We start from the raw sequence: 20,359 nt of genomic DNA on the forward strand, positions 1-20,359 counted from the left end.
CTTCGTGTTGAATTTTCGTCGATTTTAAGCCTAACGAAAATTTTTATAATAATAATCGAAACTATCATATCGTTAAAAATTATTTCTGCATTTTGTACAAACAAAATAAATATATTGAAGAATATAAAAACATGAAAATTATACTTTAGAAGTAAATTTAGTATCAAAAACGTTCGATTCAGCACGACACAGTCCGACTGAAAATCGTTCCAATTACCGGCGATTCCGATTACCGGGGTTCCGATTAACGAGTCTCTACTCTATATGCCAATGATATATTACTATAAATGATAAACTAGTATTGTATGGTTTATTCTTATGTTTTCATTGATTAACATCTTCAAAAGATGGGTGTACAGTTCGGGAGAACTCTTCTTTGATAGATAGAATTGTAAAAGTCAAAGAGCGGCATATCACGGAATTTTGTTGCCAGTGTAGTGATATACTAAAGATTAAGAAGCTCTATTTTAAATTCTGGAAGTGTACTATCAGTACTGACAACGAAAGGAATTGTAAAGACATTGAAAGCATCCTAGCATCTGCTGAATTCTTCAAAACGAAAGCGAAATTTGTGTTTCAATCTCAAAATCTCTGCATATTTTGCAGTTATCTGGATTTTCTTTTCTTTTCTTAACGTTATAAAATGAAAAAAAAAATTATTGGAACGAAGTTGCGATTCCCACAGATGCAATTTGAATTCAAACACATTGATCTGGTCAAATATGAGTATAGATGAACTCATCCTTTCTTAAAGCTTCACATTCAGTTCATTTTCAGATGCTGAATAAGATTACTAAAAATGCAAAATCGCATATCCACTCACCATCGCCATATTCTTTCGTTAGCTTTTCCTTAGTTCAATTTTTTCTTTCAAATCATAAACTCTCTTTAGCATCTGACTGCAGCTTAACCATTGTACTTCAGCAGAATAAATATTATCTCCACAATCAGATGCCACGTCACTCAACAACTGTCTAAATTTGCGATGATTTAATCCATTTGATCTGATGAACTTCACAGACTTCACAATAACAGCATTTTCTATCCCATCAGTGCTTTTGAAACAACAAACGGTGATACGAAATTAATTCACGATTAATTAGTGTCTTGGCTTTATGAGAAACGACAGTTATTAAACAGATGTTTTTTCCAACCATAGATAGAGACCCACCAGTTGCAATGTCATTCAATCATTTATTAAGCTTGCTGCACTAGGAAGGTTGGGAATCGGTTGTGACTATAACTTACAGACTTCAATACGAGTTCCGGCAGTCCCCAAATCTTTACCTAGAAATTGCAGGTTTCTTACTAACGTTCTGCATTGTGTGGCAGTTACTATCACCGGTTGAAGAATTTCTGATTGCTTCCGTTGATCTTCTATTTGACCGGTTACCGTGCCTTAGTTTTCGGTTGGTCTGGCACAATCCATATTTCAAACCTTACTGCTAGGTAACTTCTGACACAATCTATAACCTGATGTAGGGTTTGAAAATAATTTACTTTCTTTGTATATTCCTAAGCATAAAAGCATAAAACTCGAGTAACCATTCCTGTTTCAAAATCAAAGAAAGTCCTTATTTTAAAGTTTAATGCTGTTAAAATTTTGAATTTAATGTTTAGTTTATTATTATGGCATTTCGTATTGATACAGAAGATAAATATTTATTTACCATAAATACAAAAAATAAACCGTAGCATATACCTTCACTGCAAGTAACGAATCTGTACGTAAAATATATGTTTACAAATCAGTGTTCAGGTTATCGGCATTGTAGAAAACGTGGGCTCAGATTGGAATTCCTCTCATATAGTAGTAAATATATTACTCTCAGATCATTCGTTCCTTTCTATAATCGCATTTTTTAAATTTTGTGATATAGACTATAATCCATTTCTCATAAAATAAAGCTAACTGTGATATTTATGCCCAACAAATAATAATGTTTAATTTTTGTATCTTTTCTAGGTATTTTAACGCTTTCATTATGGATGCAATTTCCAGATGCTCTTTCAATATGGTTATTGATAGTCACGATTACGTTAAAAATCCTTTTGTTAATGCCGTCGAAAATGTATTTTCGTCAGTTCCATGGAGACATTTGATGATAGGTAAATCTTTAAGCATATGGATTGTATTAACATCAATATGTACTGTATAATAATGAAATACAAATTTTATAGCAATATTTCCAAAATTAAGCGAGTTACTGAAATTGTCCGTTATTGATACAAAATCCACTTCATTCTTATATAAAACAGTACTCGAAATTCTGGAAAAACGCAAAATGCATGAAAACGTAATATTTACATTATATATATATTTTTATAATTCTTTATATAATTTTTACATTATTATTATTATTATTATTATTATTTGAAATATATTTATAAATAAAAAAACTGAATTTATTTTATATAGGAAAAATATGATGATTTTCTTCAATGGATGTTAGAAAGTTCAGGTTCTGAAAACATAGATAAAAAGTCTAATTACAATACTTCTAAAAACAAATGTAAGTTCACTTTACAAAGCTTTATGAGTTGATAAAAATTAAACTGGAAGAACTTGTCGCATTTTAATATTGTAGAGTAATCCAAAAGTGTAGAAGTTTCGATATACTGTAAAACAAAAGCGTATTGGCAAACAGTAAACAAATGTCCCGACACATGGTATGGGAAGGAAAAAACCAGTTAGTCTCTGGCGTCAACACGGCGGCCATCTAAAAATTCGTCATTTTAATTCGAAGTTTTATAATGAGAAGGTGGACGTAACCATAAAAAAAATGGTGTACATTTCTCCACAAAAATAATAGTATCCTTAACTTTAACGTACCCTTATACTACGTTCGCACGCAATCCACGACTCATTTCGATCTCGGTTTACCTACAATCTGGATTGTGACTGTCGCTAGTGGAACGTCGTGCTGTTCGCACAGCCAGTCCGCTTGAGAATAACCCGGCTATTACACGCGATGATAAAACTGACATAACTACGCGGTAATTCACAAACACCAACAAACAAAATGGAAGTTTTGGTTAGAAATAAATACAGTACTTTTTCTTGCCATTTATCTAATAATAGACAGATGTCATCGTCTCTCCAAATACGGTATCTTTTTTATTTCTCTGTCGATAGCTCGACACATCTTCCGCCGCCATCTTGTATTTTCTCGCACGCGTGGGATTGTGGGATCTCTCTTATGACTGGATCTAGTTTCGAGAACTCTCTTGACTCAATTGCGATTGAACCTCGTTTCAGTCGAGATTGAAACGGTCGAGGGAGGTCGCACCAAGGCATAGTCGCCGACCTTAGTCACAATTTAGATTGAAATGCTCGGTGCGAACGAGGTATTACTCATTATCAAGGTTTAAATGATTTTATGTGCATTTGCGAAAATAGTGTTCTCATAACTGTAGACTACCGAAAATCTATTGTTTTATCAACATCAACAGTTACAATAACCACAAAGTTCACAGTATATGTTCGATGTGCTATTCATCATAATGGAGAATGGTCACCTCTCACATCGCGACGTTATACTGGAAACGAGGCAGCTGATAAGTCCTTGTGGCAGGCTGTCTGATTCCTGCAGCAATGCACTTTTCAACTCCTGGGTGGTTGTCAGAGGGGGATTGCGAGCTTCAATTGCCCTCCCAAGAGCGTCTCAGACACATTTAATAGGGTTTAGGTCTGGAGATCTAGCTGGCCAATCCATCCGGTGAATATCCTAACTTTCAAGATAATCGTCGACCAGGTAAGCCTATGTGGACAAGCGTTGCCATCCATAAAAATAAACCGAGGACTATCTGAAATTCGAACTTAGGGCTGTAAGATCTCATCCCTATACCTCTCAGCAGTCAGGAAGCTTCTGTCAAACACATTGGGAGATGTGCGGCCGTCCAACATGATGCCTGTCCATGGCATCTCCATTGCCATAGCTGTTCCTTTCTCGGATGTTGGAGGAAAAGAATCACGTGTCAGGTTCTTTCCAGATGAAGGTAAGTTGAGAATCCGAGCCCTGACTAAGTCGCGACTCATCTGTGAAGAGAACTGTACCCTCTGAAGTCTGGTCCAAGGATGATGTTGTCTACACCAGTGTTTCTCAAACTTTTTGGACCGCGACCCCCCTTCTGCACTTAAAAATTTCAAAGGACCCCCGAAGAATGAGTGTGTCGAAAAACATCCCGGAGGGAGGGGGTTAGGCTCGTATTTAAATATTTATATTCTTTTTATTATTTATATGTGCAATTTATTTAAGTAGAAATTATTTTATATAGTTTTTATTTCTATTATTTCTAAACGTGAATCCATAGTAAATTTATAAAATATTTGAAAAAAATTGATCTAGAATCAATTTTTCAGCGACCCCCCCTAATATTTTTCACGATCCCCTTGGGGGTCGCGACCCCCACTTTGAGAATCACTGGTCTACACCATGCTAAATGCACTCTTTTGTGTGCTGAAGTGAGCGGGACGCAAACAGCGGGTTTTCTGGTATAGAGCCCTCTCTTGTGAAGCCTCCGGGAAACAGTAACCTTTGAAACTCAGGTTCCAGTGGCAACATGCAGCTCACGAGATAGCTATGAAGCTATAGCAGTCATGTGACGTCTCGCTGAAAGTGCCAAATAACGATCTTCATTAGTCATCATGGCTTTTGGACGACCTTGCCAAGGCCTTCTCGATATAGATTCGGTGTCCTTAAACTAGTTCCACAAATTGCAGACATGGGGGATGTTACATTGAGTTCTGTAGCAACCTGAATTTGTGATTGCCCCTCCTCCAATCAGCTCCAATTACTCTACCTCATTCCGTTATCAAGACGTTCGTGACTACTCATTTTACCTGATTGATTGCATATGAAATTAAACTAACTTGCAAGAAAAACAGTGGATGTCGCCGAGGAGTACGAGCGAACTAACCGCGAACAAAGCGACGTGTGTTTTTTGTGTTCTCCGTTGTGAAAGTTAGTTCTGCCCACACACATAAACTTAGGTATTCAACATAAAAAGTTTGCATTCTTATTCGGCGGCATAATTTGTAGTCTCGGCTCATTACGTTTTGTTAAAATCAACAAGATGTAAAAATTCTCTTAATTTTGAAAACCAGTGTATATGTTATATTGTTGTTGCTTTTTCTGTGTTTTCAGGATGTTCATTTTTCTTAATGCGGTGATAGTAATCTCACGTGTTAATAGCATTATTCCTGTGTAGAAATAAAATTAATTAATTAATTTACCTTCAATTAAATTACCTCCAATTTATTTTTGCAAGCAAATACAAGAGAAATTTTCATATTTAATATACTTACAAAGAATTAAATACGGATTTTTAAAATTGCAATTTAAAAGTCATGAATCAATTTCTAAATGTAATAAATCCGAAATATTTTTCTTTAATTCTGTATTGTGGATTATTATAAAGCAGAGTTTATAAAATTCACAATAATAGTATATTATGCAATTAGTTTATAATATTGGCGATTATAGAATAAATGGAAGTTTGGCACACTAGCGGAGAAAGTGGGCCAATTTCCGTGAATGCCATAATTATAAACGAATTGTCATACGGTATTTTGTGGTTAGACTACATCTATAACACTATACTTATTAGAGTTTCTCGTTTCCCGGTCTTTTGCTTGTCCCGGGATTCCGGGATAAAAGTGAACTGTTCTCCGGGATCCCGGGAAATCCCGGGATAAAATTAATTATTTTTAAAATATACAAAATAGCTTGAAATCAAATGATATAATTATTTTTCCTTTTTTAAAGTAATCTAATACGTTCTACAATCTCCAAAATCACATTAATAATGCTGTGTAAGATATATATTAAAAATTACCTTTGAATTACGTAGAAATGTTCACTAATAAAAAAAATGTATTAAAGTTTGCTGGAAACTGCATACAACAACAACAACAACAACAAAAAAAAAAAAAAAAAAAAAAAAAGACTTTGAATTGAGTTGAAAATTTAAAGAAAAACTGAATTTAGATCAAGCTTTTAACTTAGAAGGTAATTTTCGTTTTTTAAATAAAACATTATAATAATTTACAATAATATTTTGTATTATAAGATTTTAAAAAGCAAAGATGGTCAATACTCCGATCACTCAATCTATTTCTTATTTTAGTAATGAAAAGTCTTGCTACCGAGAATGCCTTTCCGATTCAATTGATGTGATTGGAATCGTGTTTAATGCATTTAAGAGAAAACAGATGTTATGTGTTTTTTCACCCGTAGCCTGGAAGATTTCTAATTCGTTTTCGAGATTGTAGTACTTCTTTTGTTCTCTAGTATACCTTGGCTGCTTTAATAGCGGTATTAAGCTTGTAGCCCGATAATTCGACAGTTCGTTTGTCTTTAATAATCAGGTTTATGAAGAAAAACTTCATACTCGTTTGCATCCTTGCCAATTTGCACAATCTGGCATAATGCAGTTATTGAAGCTACTGGGCACGGTTAAAAATTAAGACAGCGTAAGCACAATTATTCCAGATATTACAGGTTCTGACAAGTAAAGAATTTTCAGAGTCCTGCCACAAATAAGCTACGCATTGATTATTGACCATTTGTAACATGCCATAACGAAGAAAAAATTTAAAAAACTAATAAGTAGGTTTAAAATTAATAAATACAAATTTATTCTGACAGTTTATGAGTTAATTATACTTTGTATTTGCAAAATTTCCTGAACTTTAACACAAAATAAGAAAAAAGTAAAATTTTAAGAAATTTGCGAGATTTCCCGGGATATTTCCCGGGTTAAAAAAACGACCGGGATTCCGGGATCCCGTTTGAGAAACCCTAATACTTATGAAAATCAAAATTCTCTATAAACACGGTGTTTTTCACATCCGTGTCATAAAACTCTGCCACAAAAAATTTTATAGCACGGGTGCCATTAACACAGTGTTTATACATGATTTTGAGTTCTGTAAGTATACTGTTATAGATGTAGTCTATCGATTATATTATACTAATTGCATAATATAGTATTATTTTCTATCTTAATTACATGGAATACAAGTCATACCTAAATAAACAATCATGAAAATGGCAGTTTATACTAACTAAAATATGTACATATTTCTACAAGCGTTTTCAATAATTATTTGAAGCTATTGCATAGTTTTTCAATTTCTCATTTCTAAAATTATTAATTAATCATTTAATTTTTGTCGTACACTAAATTCCAGAAATTTTATCAATAATCTTTAAAAATGCAGACAAGGTCAACTAGACAGACAACACAGTTTTGTTCTGGAAATTATTTTGTAGAAGTATAGAATTGTTTTTGAAACTAATATAAAATCTGCATATAAAATTTAAAATTATTAATATTTTTAATTTTATAAAACCATTGTAAAAATATTAGATCAGACCCGCGACGAAATTATCTCCCAGAGTATTGGGTTTTTTCTTGGTGGATTCTTCACAACTGCTGCCAATATTAACTTTATCGTATACAGTTTAGCATTGAATCCCGAATGCCAAGAAAAGTTAGCAAAAGAATTACAAGAAAAACTTCAAAACAAGGTTGGTTTTCCTTTTTTCTAAATATAAAACTTAACTTCAATGTGAATATTTGTAATATATTTTAATAGGAAGAACTACAATACGAAGACGTTCAGAATTTACCTTACTTAGATGCAGTCATTTCTGAAACGTTGAGATATTACTCACCAGTTTCAAAGTAAATACTTCTTATTTTTCAAAGAAATAAAAGTAAATATATTATCGTTTTCAACTTTACATTTTATTTTACAGAGTTGTTCGCATGGGACACGAAGATTATCATTTAGAAGGAACGGATATTGTTGTTCCTAAAAATACGATGATCGGAATACCGATTTATTCGATTCATCAAGATGAGGAATGGTTTCCGAATCCCAAAAAATTTGATCCCGAAAGGTACTACTTTTGACATTTCTTAAAAGTTGTACCAAGTGTTTATATTATAAGCTATATAAAACGCTGTATATTGAAATGTATAGTTTATCTAAACTTATATAAATTCTTATGTTTTATATTCAATTAAAAACACAAGTCGTTACTTAGTAACGGTTATATCAGGTAGTAAAATATTACATTTAAATATTATCTCTTTCTGTATGTATACATGCAAATGGGAATGTTAAAATCGATAATATTTACATTAAAATTACTGTATTCTCCATTCCTATATTCTTAACTAAGAAACTAAAGAAATTTTTCATATGTTGTTACGATTCTAGTGAGCAATTATTACAAATTGTGAGTTGAGTGTGGAACTGCGAACTGTACAGTTTGTAGGTAGAACGAGATGAATTGCGATGAGGAATAGTTCAACGAGCTTGAAAACTTGAATTATGTCAACACTAATTAATAATAATAATGCATAAGAATATATAAATGAAAAAACAATATAAACCGATATTAAATTTATAGCAGAATTATCAAATACAATCATTTCTTATATTGGCTAAATGGAATAAGGAAGCGAAGAATGTTTTATTAGACAGCCGGATGGTCGAGCAATTAGAATGGCAGCCTACCGTTTTGGGGTAGGAAATCCGGACGGGTCGAAAAGCCCCAAAAATTTTTTAGGTAGTGGTCCGTCAGGATACGTCGGACCTCGTCCCTCGCCTGATTGTAGGCCTGGCCGAACCCATAAATGGTATGCTACAAAAGGTCATTTTAGTGACCAACATGACGGAAAGAGTTTAAAAAACGTGTCAACAAACATAAACAAGCCGAGCTGCATTGTATTTTATTTATGTGTATTGTATTTCTAAAATATTGTTACACGAGAATAATAATTATAAAAAAAAGTGTTTTAAGAGAGACTGTACAGTAGAATTGGACCTGATATTTAGAAACCATTGCTTTAAATGATACAAATATTCGAAGAGTATATTAAATTCGAGACTAAATATATTTTTAAAAATATAGTTCATTACAGCAAATCTAATATACTGTATTTTATATCGCTACGACTTATTAGATGCTATAAGATATTTGCGAATGAAATTAGATAACAGAAGTTATTGAAAAATTAGATTTTTTTATATTAAAACTTACTTTTAACCTGAGTACTTTCATTATAAAACTGTTAAATTCTTCATTAATTTGAATTTTAGAATGCTATTTTATTCCATATTCAATACTTATATTTTAGAATAGATAAACACATAAAATTGTAAAAAGTAACTGTACAAATACATAGAATATTATGTCAGGAGAACTGGAATCTGTTTAACAGTATACGGAACTGAACAAATAATGTTAAATTAATTACCGTTTTATGTATTATGTTTTATGTTTAATGTTTTATGTAAATTTATCTATATATATAATCGAGATGGGTTGATGATGATGATAATAATAATAATAATAATGATAATAATAACTCTCCCGTGGTCACCACCTGGTCGTGGTGGGAGAGCCCAGTAATTTTACTGATCCATAGGGCAATGCAGGCTGGAGCACAAGCTCCTGGTAGGGACACCCATGCCAGTAAGGTCTATGGGGAGAAATGAAGCTAAGAGTGACCACACCCACATTCTGTGGAGATATTTATTATGGTGATAACTAGATCAAAGTGTGATACCGGCTCGGACGTCGCCCGGGTTAACAAGGTCCGCGTTCGTGGGTTAGGCAGAGGCTCACGTTCGAAAAATAGGCCACAGTCTCCCCTGGTTACCGGTGGCGAAAGCAGCACCGGCCCAAGCATGGCTACTGCAATGCCCTCAACAGATGTGAGGAACCAACCCAGCCTTGGTGTTTCTGTGGCAATGCATCCACAGACCACAAAGGCTGGAAAACCACGCCAACGGATGAAATGGACAGTAGAAATGAACGAGTTTATCATCCGTACTTACTACACGATCACAAAACTTGAAACAAACATGACAGCATACAGACAACAACTACACCATAAATTCACACAACAATATCCTCACCTCACTGTCACTGAACAAAGGGTTGTTGATCAAAAAAGAACAATTATACACAACAACCTTATTCCACAAACAACACTTGAACTTATCAAACAACAGGTTGCTGATCAAATACATCAACAGACAGAAACATCTAACATTAATGAAGATCATGTAACCTGTCAGGATAATCCAGCAACAAGCATTGATAATAACACACATACAACAATTACCACTAATGATACTACAGACACTTCCTCGTCCATCACTGATAACATAGACATGGATTTAGTTAATACGCTCTCACTTATATTTCAGGAAACACTCACTAAATATACAGGCACAGATCCCACACAAAGACCACGAATACCAAAAATCAACACGTCAAAGGAAGTAGGAAAAACACTAAATTATGTAAACACTCACTTACTACCACACTACATTCATTCAATTTCTACACTCGCAGACATTCATACATTAGTTTATGCTGGGGCAGTCACAGTAGTGACACACCATGGACTGAAAGTACAATCACAGACAAATACACAGAAAACACAATTCTATCACAAGCCTGCATGGCAGAAAAGAATAGAAACACAAATAAATGACATTAGACAGCAATTAGGCAGGCTGACACAATACACTAAAAGCAACATAACACCCAAATTAAGGAAACAGCTCAAAAACATTTTCAAGAAAATAAAAACACACACAAAACATGAACATCACAACACACACATTACAGAATACATTGATACACTAAAACAAAAACTTGCTGCCAAAGCACGTAGACTCAAACGTTACAAAACATGTACACTACGAAAACAACAAAATAAATTATTTACAAACAATGAAAAACTCTTTTACAGACAAATTAATAACAATGCAAACACTGATACACAGCACAGTGGCACACCAACAGAAGAAAACTCACAACATATTGGTCTTCTCTTTGGTCCAGTGCTGTCACGCATAATGCTGATGCAGGCTGGATCGAGGAGGAGAACAGAAACTTGCACAACATACCAACTATGCCCTGTGCTGAAATAAACATACATGATTTCCAATACACTGTTAACAGAACACACAACTGGAAGACACCTGGTGTAGACAACATTCACAATTTCTGGTACAAAAAGTTCACATCACTGCACCAGGAACTAGCTAAACACCTAACACACATCATCATCAATCCACAAGACATGCCAAATTTTCTTACTCAGGGCATCACCTACATGAAACCTAAAAACAACAATACCACAGACCCCACACAATACAGACCAATTACATGTCTCCCAACACTTTACAAATTATTGACATCCTGTATCGCAAACAAAATATACAAACATATTGAAGAACACGACATTCTAACAGAACAACAAAAAGGTTGCCGTAGAAATCACAAGGGATGCAAAGAACAGTTACTCATAGATTCAGTCATTCTACGGCAAGCACACAAACAACACAGAAACATACACATGGCATATATAGACTACAGAAAAGCATTCGACAGTGTTCCACACAGTTGGCTGCTACATATTCTACACATGTACAAAATACATCCATCACTCATTGCATTCTTTCAAAACACTATGCAGCACTGGAGAACAACACTACATCTCAGGGTTAGTAACACTTCCATACAAACAAACCAAATTTTTATTAGGCGAGGAATTTTTCAAGGAGATTCCTTGAGTCCTCTCTGGTTCTGCTTAGCCCTGAACCCATTATCCAACATGTTAAACAACACGCAATATGGTTACAATATCAGACATGAAAAAACAACACAGTTTACACTGTCACATCTCATGTACATGGATGACATAAAACTTTATGCATCCACACAAAAACAACTTCATCAACTCCTACAAATCACACATTCATACACCAAGGACATACAAATGGAATTTGGCCTAGATAAATGCAAAACACTTCACATAGAAAAAGGAATCCTGAAGAAAGAAGATTTTGCACTTGGAAATGGAGACGTTATTGAATCCATGGAAGAGGGCGAGTTCTACAAGTATTTAGGATTCCAACAGGCCAAACTAACAGAACATACACAAATAAAGCAAAGATTAATTAAAGAATACCAAAGTAGGTTAAATGCTATTCTCAGAACACAGTTAAATGCAAAACACACAGTTAAAGCAATAAACACATATGTCATCCCAGTACTCACATATTCTTTTGGAGTTATACATTGGACTCACACAGATCTTGAGCAACTCCAAAGGAAAACAAGAACAACACTAACTAAGCATAAACAACATCATCCTAAATCTGCCACAGAAAGATTAACCCTTCCACGTAAAGATGGCGGACGTGGCCTGATTGACATAGTTAACCTTCACTACAAACAAATACAGTCACTGCGAGAGTTTTTCTACAAAAAACAAGAAACATCACAATTACATAAAGCAGTAACTCTAGCAGACTCGAATAACACACCATTAAACTTACACTCACATCATATGGACACAACACAACATATAAAAAGCATAGACACCATTAAGCAATCGTGGGCTCGAAAGGCACTCCATGGCAGGCATCCTTATGATCTGGCCCAGGATTTTGTTGACAAAACTGCGTCAAACAGCTGGTTAGCTCAGGGATGCCTCTTTGGGGAGACGGAAGGATTCATGATTGCCATACAGGATCAGGTCATAAATACTAAAAACTACAGAAAACACATACTCAAAGATGCAACACTCACAAATGACACATGCAGAAAATGTCACATCATGCCAGAAACTATACAACACATCACCTCTGGTTGCAAGCTCTTGGCACAGACAGATTATTTACACAGACATAATCAAGTAGCAAATATAATACACCAAGAGCTTGCAAACAAACACAAATTATTAAACATCCACGAACCATACTACAAATACATTCCACAGGCAGTATTGGAAAACAACACGCACAAAATGTACTACGACAGAACCATAATCACAGATAAAACAATTTACCACAACAGACCAGACATCACACTCATTGACAAACACAATAAAATCACATACATTATAGACATATCCATTCCAAACACTCACAATGTACAAAACACATGCACTGAAAAAATTAGCAAGTACACAGAACTCGCCCAGGAAATAAGGCATCTGTGGAGGATGGATAGGGTGCTTATTGTACCTGTTGTTCTCTCCTCTACAGGTGTGATACCACACACACTACACAAAAGCCTGGGAGTCATTACAATTGAATAGAAATACATACATCACACTACAGAAGGCCACTATATTGAATACATGCCACATTGTTAGGAAATTCCTGAATACAGACACTGATACTGATACTGACACTGACACACTTATTTAATTTTAGTTTTGTTTTGGTTGCTATGCCTTGACTCTGGTCGGCATAGTACACAGCCACTGGTGTCAACCGAGTATAACCCACTAAACCCAACATAATAATAATAAGCGCAGAGCCCAAACGGATAGGAGTTGAAAGTTGAAATTTGGTGGTACACAGTTAGGGTGCGTCATGAGAACGTACTGTACACTAAGTAGGGATTTTTCAAAATTCTTCCCCGCAAGGGAAAGGGACAGGATTAAGGCTTACCGTGAAGAACTCGGCTTCTATTATACTATTTTAGATTCCATTTTTTGCGTTTTTGATTGCGTTTTAATAGAGTACGCTAAAAATGTACACTAAGAAGGGATTTTTCGAAATTCCTCCGCGGGAGAGAGGTTGTTAACACTTCCCCAGCAGGGGGAAGTGTTATCAATAGAAGTGTTAAATAACAATGGAAGTGTTAAGAGAAAGCAACGTGCAAGATTTACAGGCGCAGATGCGGTTTTTTGCGTTTTTTCAGGAAAATCGAACATATTTTTAAACCCATCTAAAAATTCTCTAATTAATCTGGAAACAGGGGGACCTAATTCTTGCATTCTGTGAAAACGGGTAAGATTGGCTATAATGCAATAGTCTTAATCTTCGCTATCGTTACTTTTTGCCCGAGCAACGCCGAGCTTATCTGCTAGTTTATAATATACTTGTATTTGCTTGTAGAATATTGTTAGTTGCAAGTAATATATTTCATTTAAAATATAGTATATTACTCACAAATAAATTTTAAGTGAAAATCATAAAGCTATTTTAACTATTTTATATAAAATAATATATATATACTGTATACATATATTTATTTATTATTGGGCTGTAATTTGAAAATATTGTAGATTTTTAAAAATTGTAGAACTGATAAATTCTCACTGACGTCTGTTTGCCTGTTTTTCCTTAATCTCGAGAGACCAGATATGGTAATAATAAAAATATTATATAAAATATCAAATATTTTATATAATATTTTTATTATTAGAAGTTGTCGTAATGTATGTAAAATGCAAGATATAAAAAGCAAAAGATTATAATGTTTGGAAATATTTCTCGATATTTTATAAATTCTATTATCATTTTTCATCGAATATGTTTATTTTTCAGATTTCTTCCAGAAAATAGGAATTTTGTTCGTCCTTATACATATTTTCCATTTGGATTGGGACCGAGAAATTGCTTGGGTATGAAATTTACTCAATTGGAAATGAAATTGTGTCTGGCAAATATTTTTCGTCATTTTCGCTTTTCTCTTTGTGAAGAATCGAAGGTTCGAATTTTTAAATTTGACAAAAAATATTTTTAAATTGATATTTTGATTCATTTTAGTAATTCTATCCAATTTCAGTTGGTGATGAATTTCACTTTTGGATTTGACATCCACAGTCCTAAAGAAGTTATTTTAAAAATGGAATACAGAAATTAAACGATTTATTGTTTAAGTTTTAATAATACTCTTTAATTAAATATTTTCGATAAAATAATTATATGTAATTAATAAGTATTCAGAAAAGAATAATAAAATTATGTTTGCTATATAACTTTGTAGATGGTACTATACTTTTTTCGTTTTTTCAGTCTTGTGGACACTTAGAAGTTCTTTTACCAAGTCCACCGTTGGTTCTGCCAGATCTATTAATGGAGCGGCCGGGTAGTGAGGGACGTGCCGTACTTCCAAAAACTTTCTAGAATTTTTCGACCCGTGTGGACTGGAATCCGAGTCTGGACGATACGCTAATGCATTAACGCGAGGGCTACCACGCCGGCTTCAGATGGTATTACGAGATTTTAAAATTACAATGTTAATAGTATTTTTGTTAATATAATAATAATAATCATAACACGGTCCGCGTTCGTATATTATACATGCTCACGCTCAAAAAATAGGCCACAGTCTCCCCTGGTTACCGGTGGCGAAAGCAGCGCCGGCCCAAGCTTGGCTACAGCAATGCCCTGAACACATGTGAGAAACCAACCTAGCCTTGATGTTTCTGTAACAATGCATCCACAGACCACAAAGACTGGAAAACCACGCCAACGGACGAAATGGACAATGGAAATGAACGGATTTATCATCCGTATTTATTACGCCTTCATAAGACTCGAAACAAACATGACAGCATACAGACAACAACTACGCCATAGATTCACACAACATCTTCACCTTAGTCATCGAACAAAGGGTTGTTGATAATAATTAAAAAAAAAAAAATTATACACATCAACCTTATTCCATAAACAATACTTGTACTTATCAAACAACAGGTTGTTGATCAAATACATCAACAGACAGAAACATTTAACATTAATGAAGATCACGTGACCTGCCAGGATAATCCAGCAACAGCCCTGATAATAGCACACGCACAACAACTACCACTAATGATACTATTGACAATTCCTCATCTACCACTAATAAATAACATAGACATAGATTTAGTTAATACGCTCTCACTTTTATTTCAGAAATCACTCACTAAATATATAGGTACACATCTACACAAAGACCACGAATACCAAAAATCAACACGTCTAAGGTAGTAGGAAAAACACTAAATTATGTAAACACTACACCTACTACCACACTACGTCCATTTAGTTTCTACACTCTCAGTCATTCATACATTGGTTTATGCTGGGGCAGTCACAGCAGAACACACCATTGACTAAAAATACAATTTCAAACAAATACAGAGAAAACACAATTCTATCACAAGCCTGCTTAGCAAAAAAGATTAGAAACACAAATAAATGACATTAGACAGCAATTAAGCAGGTTGACACAATACACTAAAAACAACATAACACCCTAATTAAAGAAACAACTCAAAAACATTTTCAAGAAAATTAAAACACACACAAAACATGAACATCACAGAATACATTGATTCACTAAAACAAAAACTCATAGCCAAAAATGGCGGACGTAGCCTGATTCACATTGTAAACCTTCACTACAAACAAATACAGACATCGCCGGAGTTTTTCTACACAAAACAACAAACGTCAGTTACATAGAACAGTAACTCTAGCAGATTCAAATAATCACACCATTAAATTTACACTCACATTATACGGATACGACACAACATATAAAAAGCATAGACACCATTAGGCAATCATGAGCTCGAAAGGCACTCCGTGGCAGGCATCCTTATGACCTGGCCCAGGATTTTGTTGACAAAACTGCGTCAAACAGCTTGGAGATGCCGCTTTGAGGAGACGAAAAGATTCATGATTGCCATACAGGATCGGGTCATAAATATTAAAAATTACAGAAAACACATATTCAAAGATAAAACACTCACAAATGACACATGCAGAAAATGTCACATCATGCCAGAAACTATACGTCACATCACTTCTGGTTGCTAGCTCTTGGCACAGACATATTATTTACACAGACATAATCAAGTAGCAAATATAATACATCAAAAGCTTGCAAACAAATGCAAATTATTAGATACTCACAATATTTACTAACGCGGTTTACTAACGCATATTTAGGTATCGCGAAACATTATTGTTGCGAAAATCCGATATTTATGACTGATATAATATTAAATCTTGCTTTTCTATAAATCAGTTAACAGCAAGAGTCTCAGGCTACGTCTCATTTCTTTTTACGCAAATCTTTCCGACTTTATGTGGTAACAATACTCAATAACGCACTATTATTTCCTCTAACCATATATAATCATTAATACGGTTTAACTGTTTCGATGGACATAACTTACATACTATTTGTTAATCCCGATGAAAACTGTAAGTCGGTGTTAATTAGGACTATTTGTGAGCAATTAACCTAGGACCTTTCACTCCCGAACTTATAGCCCCTGTGACTAACAAAAAGAAACATTTCCACCGATCTTTAATTAGTGTCAAACTCTGTGAAATGATATAAAGTTTCTTACATTTAATATATTAATATAAAATATGTTCATAAAATTGGAAGAAACAATAAATCTCTTCATATTTTGTCCTCTCTTCAGGAATAGGAGTCTTTGCAGTGGACTCAACATTTTATTTATTAATTAATATATTTTATAATTGTGCCCGAAATTTTTAAACGGTTTTACATTTCGAGGCGGATGACTAACCTCACATAAAAGTCGACTCTGCCGTACACACTGTTGTGTTCCTGATGTATTTACAAAAGGAAGAATTCGGATACGTTCAGGATCTATTCTGCTTCTTTTCATGTGACAAATTTAACCAGTGGTTCTGAAGACAGTTTTCAGATTGGGGGTTTCCCAAAATAGAGACTTTTTCTAGTCAACTGGGATGAGAAAAATCGGATATTAATGATATATATTAGAGATTTAATTATTAAGACATATATTAATGGGTTGTTTTATTATTAATGGTACTAATGAAGGAAATTCTATAGAAAATTTTATGTTTTCAAACTGGAAATCGGGAATATATAACTTTTACTTAACGATAACTTAGCTTATTATTGTGAGGACCGATTATTATTAAAATTAATTATTTTCGAATTTTTAGTGCATCCCACATATTATTAATTTACCTAAATGAAGAAAATTCGGATTAAACTTGTTAAAAAATCTATTGTTCTATTAGGATTTATGTCTTTAATCTCAATTCTGCTCATTTATTACTTCTATTTATTGTTTTTCATAAAGCAAAAATATTTGTAATATAAAAATTTTCAACCAAAAACAGTATTTTTTAAAATGTTTTGATATGGTTAGTATTTCAAAAACGTTAATAATTGTTTTGTTTTCTGTGATAGCGGTTATTACAATTTTTTAAAATTAAGAACTAATTTATAAATAATAATGCTGTTATTAAAGGATATTCGTGGTGTTACGCAACAATTTATAACTTACATAACATTGTTAAACGAGTTAAGCATTGCTTTAGCACAACGACGATGCGGGTAAAATTATTTGCAGCAAAAGTTCTTTATTATAATAATTTCTATTTACATTGTTCATATCACGTTTTAATTAAATCCATGGTTTATTTTTATATTGAAAAATGTTCATTAAAATATGTAGATTATAGTGAAATTTGTATTTCTCATCCACTATGTAACTCTGACCAGGGCTGGCCTTAAACGGATTGGACCGATTGCTCCCAATTGGACTCCGCGCCTAAGGGATCCCCGAACTAAAGTGTAATCTACTTGTGTAATCGGCTTGTCAAGTACACACAACACGAAATAAAAAGAAGGGCTTTGGATATATGTTGGCGAATTTCCTCGAAATTGGTGACGAAGCTGCCTGATGGAGCGGTGATTGTACCCGAAATTTGATTATAGGGAAAAAAGGGATTAAAACACGAACGAAAGAAAATAAAACCACCCAATCACATGTTTTCTTGGCTATTTATATATTTTTAGATCTACTTCAGCCTGACTTTAATAGATTGGCTGCACATGGCCTTCTATCACTTAGGCCATGGGCTGCACCGACGTAAAGGAAAACTTGCTAACACATTGCAATGGCAATTGGCGAAATTCCTCTACTTTATCCGATAGGCCTATATTCAGAATCAAGTACAGTAGAGCGTCGATAAGTGGAACGTCGGTAAGTAGAATGGCCGGAAAGTGGAACGATTTTCAGTCGGACTGTGTCGTGCTGAATCGAATGTTTTTGATACTAAATTTACTTCTAAAGTATAATTTTCATGTTTTTTATATTCTTTAATATATTTATTTTGTTTGTACAAAATGAAGAAATAATTTTTAACGATACGATAGCCTCGATGATTATTATAAAAATTTTCGTTAGGCTTAAAATCGACGAAAATTCAACACGAAGCGACACGCAACGGAGAAAAATTTGAACATCGGACAGGTTAATGTATTTTTTCGTACAAAGTCGGAAATTGGAACAAATCACTAACTGGAAGGACCCCAGTCCCCAATTGGTTCCACTTATCGACGCTCTACTGTATTTAAATTTTACAAAAGGAGTGAAGGTATGGCTTCAATTTCCTCGAGTTTACTCAAACTTGTTACAAAACGTTTTCTTTCACATGGTGACTGACCACATTTTCTAAATGTCGTCAGATATACGTTTGTTTCCATCGCATTGTCTGAGTTTCCCTTCTGTCGAGTGTGAACACAGTTGACTGGATCTTATAGATATTGGTGATCTTGCTACAAGTTGATTAATTTTGTGTCACGAACCCATAAATGAAGTAAGTTAGTGTCCAACATATAAACCATATATCTGAAATATCTGATTTTCGGAAGATTACTGTAAAGAGCAGTACAAAAATAAATTAATATTTTTAACGAGAAATTATTTATTGTGACTTCGTCTCAATGCCGGGCTGCAACTTTTAATTATATTTTAAATTTATTTAACTTAAAATATACGCCTTCCATGTGAAAAAAAGTGCCTCACAAATGCTTCTTGAGTGACTCTTACGAAGCTCTTGTGAGCTTTTGTTTTGCTCATCTCCAGATCAGACAAGATCCTATGCGAAACTTTTGAAAAAATGAAAGTATTAATAAGTTTGAAATAAAGGAAACCATTTTTCTTAGAATTATTTATTGTAACGTAACTTTTCGCAATTACAGGAAGTTACAACTGCATTTGTAAACCGCATAGCCATAAAGTATTTGATATCGCTACAAAAATGTACAAAGTACAAAGGCACCATATACAATCCACATATATTATCCATATATACCACTACCCATATTTATCTACAACAGTGGCGTGCCGTGACATTTGATGACAGGGAAGCTGTGTTTCTGTAAGAAGCCGACTTCCAGGGACAATCAGTTAATTGCGCGTCAGTGATGGTCTAGGGCAGTGGTTCTTAACCTTTTTATACTCGCCGCCCACCAAATATTTCATAATTTTTTTGTGACCCCCATTTTTTAATAATAATTTATATTTGATAATTTGATAATTTATCTATAATAAATTGATTTTTTTATTATTGCCTTATTTTTTATATAATAAATGTAAATCATAATTTTATTATTTCATTATCTATTTAAACTTCACAATTAAACATGAAAACTCATTAATTTTTAACAGAAAATAAAATAAGAAACATGTCGATAAATCGATCCAATGTCGATGCTAAAACTAAACT

At 33.8% G+C, this 20,359-nt stretch overlaps 1 protein-coding gene across 1 annotated transcript in view; it reads left to right on the forward strand.

Annotated features, from left to right (window-relative positions):
• The window catches only part of LOC136988534 (cytochrome P450 3A8-like), a 29,920-nt gene extending 15,218 nt beyond the window's left edge, over nt 1-14,702 (forward strand). The window contains exons 8-15 of the mRNA XM_067286404.1: nt 1,967-2,109; nt 2,182-2,297; nt 2,420-2,513; nt 7,375-7,535; nt 7,604-7,692; nt 7,767-7,910; nt 14,384-14,546; nt 14,625-14,702. Coding sequence (XP_067142505.1) covers nt 1,967-2,109; nt 2,182-2,297; nt 2,420-2,513; nt 7,375-7,535; nt 7,604-7,692; nt 7,767-7,910; nt 14,384-14,546; nt 14,625-14,702 — 988 coding nt within the window. The remainder of the gene's footprint in view (nt 1-1,966; nt 2,110-2,181; nt 2,298-2,419; nt 2,514-7,374; nt 7,536-7,603; nt 7,693-7,766; nt 7,911-14,383; nt 14,547-14,624) is intronic.
• Nucleotides 14,703-20,359: the final 5,657 nt, after the last annotated feature.

The sequence above is a fragment of the Centruroides vittatus genome, unplaced genomic scaffold (assembly GCF_030686945.1).
Source record: "Centruroides vittatus isolate TY-2023 unplaced genomic scaffold, ASM3068694v2 scaffold_3315, whole genome shotgun sequence".
In the NCBI taxonomy this organism is placed as follows: Eukaryota; Metazoa; Arthropoda; class Arachnida; order Scorpiones; family Buthidae; genus Centruroides; species Centruroides vittatus.